General features: G+C 43.5%; 1 gene segment (V, D, J or C); it reads right to left on the bottom strand.

The window, feature by feature from the left end:
- Window positions 1–3628: 3628 nt before the first annotated feature.
- Window positions 3629–4447, bottom strand: LOC109931268. The segment is given in 2 exon segments: window positions 3629–3945; window positions 4396–4447. Coding segments are annotated over 2 exon segments (369 nt in total).
- Window positions 4448–8603: the final 4156 nt, after the last annotated feature.

Raw genomic sequence — 8603 nt, 5'->3', positions numbered from 1 at the left:
GTGACACTCATATCCTGGGAAAAAGACTTTGGCTATTCACCCTATCCATGCCCCGCATGATTTTATAAGCCTCTGCAAGGTACCCCCTCCGCCTCCGATGCTCCAGGGAAAATAGCGCCAACCTATTCAGCCTCTCCCTCTTGATCAAATCCTCCAATCCCAGCAACATCTTTGTAAACTTTTCTGAACACTTTAAAGATTAAAAAGATCTTTACTGCCGCAGAGAGATCAGAATTGAAAGCAATATTCAAAAAGTGGCCTCGACAATGTCCTGTACACCCACACTATGATCTCTCAACTACAAACCTCCTGACCGATTAAGGCAAGCATGCCAAATGCATTCTTCACGACCCTGTCAACTTGCGACTCCTCCTTCAAGTAACTTTGGATCCTGCATCCCAAGGTTCCTTTGTTCAGCATGAATCACCAGGACCCACGCACTTCAGGGCAAACGCCCAGGCTTATTGGCCTCAACAAAATGCAACATTTCGCATTTATCAAAATTAAACTGCACATGCCACTACTCGGCCTATTGGCCCATTTGAGTAAGGTTCCATTGTAATCTGAGATAAACTTGTCCACTGCGCATTACAAGACCAATTTTGATTTCATCTCATACTTGCTAACCAATCCTCCTATATTCTCATCCAAATCATTTATATAAATGACAAAAAGCAGTGGACCCAGCACAGATCCTTGTCGCACAGTACTGGTCACAGGCCTCCATTCCGAAACCCAACCCTCCAACATTCCTACCTTCTCGCCAATTTTGTATCCAAAAGGGTGGTTCTTCCTGATTAACCTTGTTAAACGATCTATCATAAGCAACCTTGTCCGACGATTTACTGCAGACCATATAAACAGTGTTCACCACATTGCCTTCAACAATCATCTTCCTTACTTCTTCAAAATACTGAATCAAGTTAGTCAGACACAATTTCCACAACAACAAAGCTATGTTGACTGTCCTTAATCAATGCTTTCCTTTCCAAATAAATTCTGTCCCTCAGACTCCCCCTCCAAACACTTGCCCACCACTGATGTTAGGCTCATCAGTCGATATTACCCTGGCTTTTCCTTACCACCTTCCCGAATTAATGACACCAGGTTAGCCAACCCCAGTCTTCCGGCATCTCACCCATGACTAATGATTATACAAATATCTCAGCAAAGGGGCCAGCAATCACGTCTCCAGTTTCTCACGAGTTCCAGTGTACACCTCATCCAGTCTCAGGGATTTCTCCACCTTTTGTATGTTTTACATGCTCTGCTTTAATACAGCCACACCTGCTGCAGCCGTTAACTATGTGCGTTTCGATTTTCTGAGTGATTGTTATGTGGTGATCTTTATAACCGCTCAGATTTCCAAAAAACTTCAACGTGTGAAGTTTAAGTGAAGTGGCGAGAAAGTCTCTTGCAGAGCTGACCATAGTGCAGCTGTGAAAAACATGATCATCGCCACTGGGCAACGTCCAAAATGCAGAATCGAAAATAAATAAGTTGTTGTCGCGTTTGGAATGGAAGATAGTTTGATACATTCTTGTGACAGAAGCACGTGTAATATCATTCTGTCCTCACCATCAGAGTTCAAAGGGACACAACGATGTCTCTGGTGTTCCAGAGTCACAACAGTGCTCAGAAAATATATTGAAGAGGAAGATGTACGAAGGAACAGCCGCAGAAAATGCAGCCTTATTTGAAAGGTGAAAAAAAAGCACTTTTTTTTGAACCGAAACATTATTACAATGAATTGTCAGTTTTCCGAATCAGGTTTTATGCTGTGAGATCATTCCTTTTGTTACACTGAGGATAACTGGTCTGTGAAATAAAACTTTGTATGGAATCCAGGAGTAAGGTGGGAATATACAAGGGGATCATTGCTTTTTGCAATTGATGGCGTAGCATGACACTAACACCGTGAGAGGTTAAACACGAAAATTGCATTCTACGTGCTATCAGTGGCACCACCACTGACTGTGCAGTACTGGTCGCCACACAATAGGAAAGTGTTCAAAAGAGATTTACTAGGATGTTAAGTTGGTCGGAGTGTATCAGCTATAAGGAGAGGCTGCATAGACCTGCATTACTTTTGCATTAGTGTCAGAAGTGAGAGACGACCTGATAGAAGTATATAAAATTATAAAAAGCATGATTAGTGTAGATGTTCCGGAACGTTTTTCCCCGCAGAAAATGTCAAATACTAAGGGGCTTAGGTCTAAAGTGAGAGGAGAAAAGTTCAAAGGAAATGTGCGAGTCACATTTTTTTCACACAGAGACTGTTTGGTGCCAGCAGAGAAGGTGCTAGAAGCAGATACAATAGCAATGTTTAAGATGTATTTAGCAATTACATGAATCAGCAAGGAATAAAAGATACAGACCATGGGTAAGTGGATAGGGATAGTTAAGAACGGCAACAGAGACAGCAGAGACATGGTGGGCCGAAAGGACTGTTTCTGTGCTGTACTGTGATATAATCGACTGTCACTGCCGGCTTATCCGTTTAAATTAATCAACAAGAAGTTATGACATTGTTCGTGATGGTAGAACTGAACTGTCAGACACTGCAATGCATCACTGTACAATGGCGCACTGAGACAAAGACTGAGCACTCCTATAAACTACCTGTGAAGGTGCCTATCATAAACTTCCGCGACTGTTCACTTCTCAACATGTCACCTCGAATGTGTGATCCAGATCAACAGCTTTCACCCGTTCTACATTGAAAGTGGCATTTTGACTGTGCAGAATGTGCTATATCCTGAGGAATGCCACGTCCCACGTGCATCCTGTTATGTGCAGAAACAGATTTCACTGCATTCGATCACCCAAAGTCAGGAATGTCTCTTTTGCGACTCACTATCAAAACAGGATTCGGTTTGTCTCAAATGTCGCCATAGAGATAAGTGGAACCCGCAGGTCGTTGCACAACTGAAATGTTCAGATCTGAATTGCAAGCAAAGAATGAACAAATTTACACAGAGGATGAAAAATGTTCATTTCCGTCCAGCCGAACAGCAAAAGACTCAAGTGACTGAGACTTTCACTGGCGGCCCTGACTCATTAATCAGCCGCTATAAAATGCTTTTAATTGATTAGTGTCGTTCAGATATAAGTTACATACCACTTCCTTCCTGATATTTTATCGCAAGACTGCATTATCCTGGACATTTGCATCTTTCACTTGTCTTTCTGGAACTTTAACGTGAAGAGAGAGGGGAAATAAACCAGAACGTGTTTGACGTTATTCAGTTTGCTGCAGCGTTTGATTACTATAATCCTGTGCCAGGTCATTGTCAATCAAACCCAGTTCGGTGTTTTACTGGAGGATTTTGCTGGATCAGAACCAGTTGCTGAATTTTTGGTATTGCTTCTTCGCTGTAAGAGTGATATTTTGGAACATCATGAAAGACACAACGTAAATTATTTGTTTTAAATTGACGAAACTGGTGGCATTAGTTCACTTCAATAATAGCTTTCTAATGATTAAAGTTTTGTGTCCGATTGAGAAGTCTGAAATATCGCCATCAATTCGGGAACCACTTCAGATCCGTTCATATCTCACTGTTTGTCTGACGGAGTGCCGTGCTCAGTGGCGCCCTGAGACTTTTTGTGCTGGGTCAGCCCAGTTCTAAGTCTCTGTGGGGCTCAGTGCACAGTAATACACAGCGGAGTCTGACAGTTCTGTTTTCAACACTCTCAGCTGGATAGTGCAGTTCACGTGATCAAAATCCGAGGAAAGCCGGTCCTGGAGAAAACTCGCTGGTGTCTCGCTATATTGGTTTTTGAGGAGCACAAAATACATGGAGCCGCTGGTATGCTGACGATACCAGAACAGGTCAGGATTGTTGCTGATTGTAGAGTAATTACAGAATAACTGGACATCATCCCCCTCATTCACTGAAATTGCAGCCGCTGTTTGTGAGACAGAATCACCACGACAAAGTCCTGTAAGAACCAGGATTTATAGAAAATTAAACAAGGCACTTCAATATTCTATCGCCCAGAAATAGCCCGCTTACCTTGATCACTAACATGAGAAATAAATCAGGGAAACTGAATTAGAATCCATTTCGTACGAGGAGGTAATTTCCCATTTCGTTCCCTGAAACTTGAAGAGAAAACTGAAAACTGCTGGTGGATTTAAACTCTCCCTCTGTGGAATCATCTTGATGGCTCAGTCCTGTATGGATTTCCAGTTTAACTCTTTCACTGTCAATCACTCAAGTACAGACGCTAATTTCTACCAAACTCTGTTAATTGCTGGGGACATGTTTCGATACAAGTCTTGTCGATATGGAGAGAATATATTTCTGCCTCCATGTTGCACGAACTGCTCGACTAAATGTAATTCCCGGCAAAGAGCTGAGCACAAAAATAGATAATTTTTCAACCTACTGGTTACAAGAGCTGCAGCTGTGAGGAGTAAACACATAGCTCCAGGCGACATGTTTGCAGAGAGATCACGGTGAAAGTGAGCAGAACTGGCCGAAGATAAGGTGGTTTTCGGCAAGAGTTGCGAAGAGGTTGACTAATTTCAGGATCTCTACTCATTGGTTCATTGTTCGCAAACACATCAGGTGACAGCCAATGAGTTTCAAGATCCATTGCTTTTAATTTGAACAAAGCAGTTTCAAGGTCCTTTGACAACAGCATGTGGAGCTGGAGGAACACAGCAGGTCAGACAGCATCAGAGGAAATCCTCGGATGCTTCCTGACCTGCTGTGTTCCTCCAGCTCCACACTGTGTTGTCTCTGATTCCAGCAACTGCAGTACTTCTTATTTTCAAGCTCCTTTGAGTCCCAATCCATATAATGGCAGTTGTAAGAAAGGAACAAAGTTCTGAAGAAGGGTTGCTGGGCACAAAATGTTAACTCAGCTTTCTCTTCTCAGTTGCTGCCGGACCTGCTGAGTTTCCACAGCTGTTTCTGTTTTTGTTTCAGATTTCCAGCAACCGCAGTTCTTTGTTATTTTTGCTGAGGGAACTGGAGCGTTTGGAGCCAGGTGGATCCATTGACAATGAGATCCTTGATTTGGGTTGTTAACTTCTGCCAGTCAGGGAGCCCTGGGCGAGAGGTGAAAACAGACGATGCTGAATCTCATCACTTCAGGGTTTGACTCGAGCTGCCTGGCCAAAGCCGGTATAGTGTGCACATGTAAACGAAGGGTGACTTGGTGACGGGATGTCGACCTCTGTGCAGTTATTTCCGGAACAAAATAAATTTGTTCACGGACAAACAGGATTTTGGACACACATTAAGTCGGACGTCGTCCTGCAGTAGTTATTATTTCTGTAAGCAAAACCAGAGAAGGGAATTAGTTCATCTGGTTCGAGTGTCAGAACTGTGGTTCCCCACCTAAAAGGCGCTCTCGGACTTTGACACCTCCCCGCAGCTGATGCAGAGGGCCAGTGGGTCGGAGAGATTGGACACAATAATGAGAAAAGTAATCAAATAAATAAACAAAATAAGCAAATTTCCAATGAACGAAGCAGTAGAATCGAATGTTGCTTTTGCTGCATTTACTAGTAAGATCCGTTGTAACCAGATTTGATTTACTTTACTTGTTGTCAATGTAAATGTAACTCCTGTATCGATATCAGATGCACTGCAGTGTGTCAAATCGAGACCACACCGCCACAGGGTCACGGACTATTAGAGATGGATGCCAGCATTGCCTGCCCCGCCCATACAAGGACAATGGACTTTAAAAAAAACACATTATGGTAAAGCCTCCTTCATCTGAATGGGAATGGTGAAACAGCAGACATGCACGATCCAAATCCTGATTGAATCTTATGTACTATTACCAGATATACAGACGTCTCAAAAATTAATGAGAAGGCAAGTCGTGAGGATGACTCAAAGAGTCTACAAGATGACAAGTTTACATTTTCTGTGAGTGTGATTATACTGTTCTCTGGCGGGATCTCGAGGAAATTTGCGGTGTCAGGAAATTAACAACTTATAAGTGGGATAATACCAAATGATGAATTTTCAGGAAGTGTTCTTGAGATGAAGGCACAGTGACTGAGTGGTTAGCCCTACTGACTCAAAGCAGCAGAGACCCAGGTTCGATACCAGACTGTGGCGACAGTCTTTGGGGGGCTTGCACACTCTCAACTTGGCTGCTTGGATATCCTGCGGGTGCTCTGGTTCCCTCCCACAGTCCACAGGTTAAGTACATTAGCCATAGGAGATGCAGCGTTAAAGGGATTGGGTGGGATGTACTTTAGAGGCTTGCTGTAGACTCGATGGGGTCAATGCCCTGCTTCCACACTGTAGGGATTCTATGATTGGATTGCGTAACTTTGATTTTTTTTTTATTATTTATTCATTTGTGGGTTGTGGGCGTCACTGGCTGACCAGCATTTATGACCCATTTCTAGTTTCCTTTGAGAATTTCGTGATGAGTTGAATCATGCAATGGTGCAGTCCACCTGCTGTAGGCTGACCCACCATGCCCTAAAGAAGGGAATTCACGTGTTTTGACCCAGTGACAGTGAAACAGCAGCGATATATTTCCAAGTCAGAATCGTGAGCGTCTTGGTGGAGAACTTAGAAATACTGGGGTTCCCATATATCTGCTGCCCCTTGTTCTTCCAGATGAAAGTCTTCATAGGTTTGGAAGGTGCCATCTGGTGAATTTCTGCAGAGCATCTGTTAGATAGTACACACTGGGCGTTGGTAGTGGAGGCAGTAGATGCTTGTGGATGCAGTGCCAATCAAGTAGGCTGCTTTGTCCTGGATGGAGTCAAGCTTTTGAGTGCTGTTGGGGCTGCACTCATCCAGACAAGTGGAGAGCACTCCATCACATTCTTGACCTGTGCCATGTAGATGAGGAGTCAGGAGATATTTTACTCGCCGCAGGATTCCTAGCCTCTGACCTGCTTTGTAGCCATTGTGTTTATGTGGTGAGTCCAGTTTAGTTTCCAATCAATTAAACCGCTAGGATGTTGATAGTGGCGTATTCAGTGACAGTTACACCATGTTATAGGGAAGGCCACCATATTTCCTTCATGTTTCCTTCAATTGTGATTTCACCTGATCTTTCAACTCTGTGCATCATGTTCGTTTTTTTCACTTCCTTCCGTTTCTTCTTCAACAATTTCTCACTATTCTATCCTCTGCAAGTATTATTGCTGTATCTCCTTTCGCTTTTCTCCATCAATGTTACTGCCTTGCAAAATATACTTTCTTCACCTCCATCCGCATATCCAATTGTCTTCATGTCTGAACATCTTTAACTTTTGCTGTTCCATACTTTCTGTCGTATTTTACTCTAATTTCCCTTATCGTGGATTATTGGAGTCCAGAATTAGTCACACAGATACATCAAAATCAGCACAGCAGAATTCGAACTCTGTGCAGGTTTTCGTATGGACTCTCCCGCTGTTTGTGATACTGTGCCCTCATTGGCACAGAGGTTGGTTGCGGTGTCATTAAGTCTGATATCTTTCATAGCCAAGTTACTGGGGTTTATAATCTCCACTGATTGAAGCGGTGACCCTCTCACTCTGATCAACTACTCTTTTGGCCATCATCAGATGCTGGGGTGGCAAATTTGGAAGCTGCCTGTACCAATACACGATGTTAAATGTCCTGGCAATGGAGCAATTCATGAACGTAATTCCCAATTCACAAACAACCATCCGCGGAGGAAATTGCATCAATTCGCCTTCTCCAATCACCCCCGTGGACATCAGAGTGAAAAACAGCAGGAGGACTCTGCAAATTCGGAACATTATCAGATTGCAAGAAAAGAGGCGAAAGTAATTGTCGAACAGAGGCGAAAGTAATTGTCCACGAAGATCTGTTGAGGAACCAGGAATAAATATTGTCCGAGTAAACAGCTCGAATAATGCCTGCTTCACACCTAACTCAGAGCCGACTTCTTGTTGAAGTTGCAGAAGGACATGAGTTTTGACGTGTTTCTGTGACAAGCTTCTCGCACTGACAATTGCTCAGAGTGTCTGCAAGGTCACTCTTCCTTCAGCCCTCATCTTCAACATCTATCACAGATGCGCGCTGACATCTAGTGGTGTAGACAGTTAATTGCGATGTTCAAATTCTCTCACAAATTGCAGTTCACTGCATCCGACTCAATGACAACAGACATGTCCTGCTTCCGGTAAAACACTGCGAACAGGTGATATTCTGCATTTCAACTTCAATTGAAGCAGTCAACGAGATCAGAGGAATTTCTTGCTGCAACGCAACCAAAGGCTTATTCCACACTGTGATCACTCTCAGTGCAACGAGAGAAATGCCCCGAATTTGAAACGCTCTGCTTCCTCAGAATAATTCGATGTGAATATTTATTTCTATACAACCAGATGGGACATCGCTCGTTTGCATTGTGGGAGTGGCTTTCTCATCGCTGGATGGTGAGCAGAACCTGGAAGAACGTCGATTGAGCTGAGCTGCAATTGGTGAATCCTTACGCTGCCTTCAGCCAAACACCAATTCAGTGACCGGCCAGCCAACCAGAGCTAAGGCCTCTGCTATTGTCCACACCCCAGGCCTGGGAGTTGGCAACACACTCAGGGATGCTGTGAAGAAGGTGGAGGAAGGATCATTGATCAACCTCCTTCGTGAAGAGAGTCC

This window comes from Rhincodon typus, unplaced genomic scaffold (genome assembly GCF_021869965.1).
Source record: "Rhincodon typus isolate 14 unplaced genomic scaffold, sRhiTyp1.1 hic_rhity00002903, whole genome shotgun sequence".
NCBI lineage: Eukaryota > Metazoa > Chordata > Chondrichthyes > Orectolobiformes > Rhincodontidae > Rhincodon > Rhincodon typus.
The sequence above is the reverse complement of the archived record's forward strand: the minus strand, read 5'-3'. Positions and strand labels throughout refer to the sequence as shown.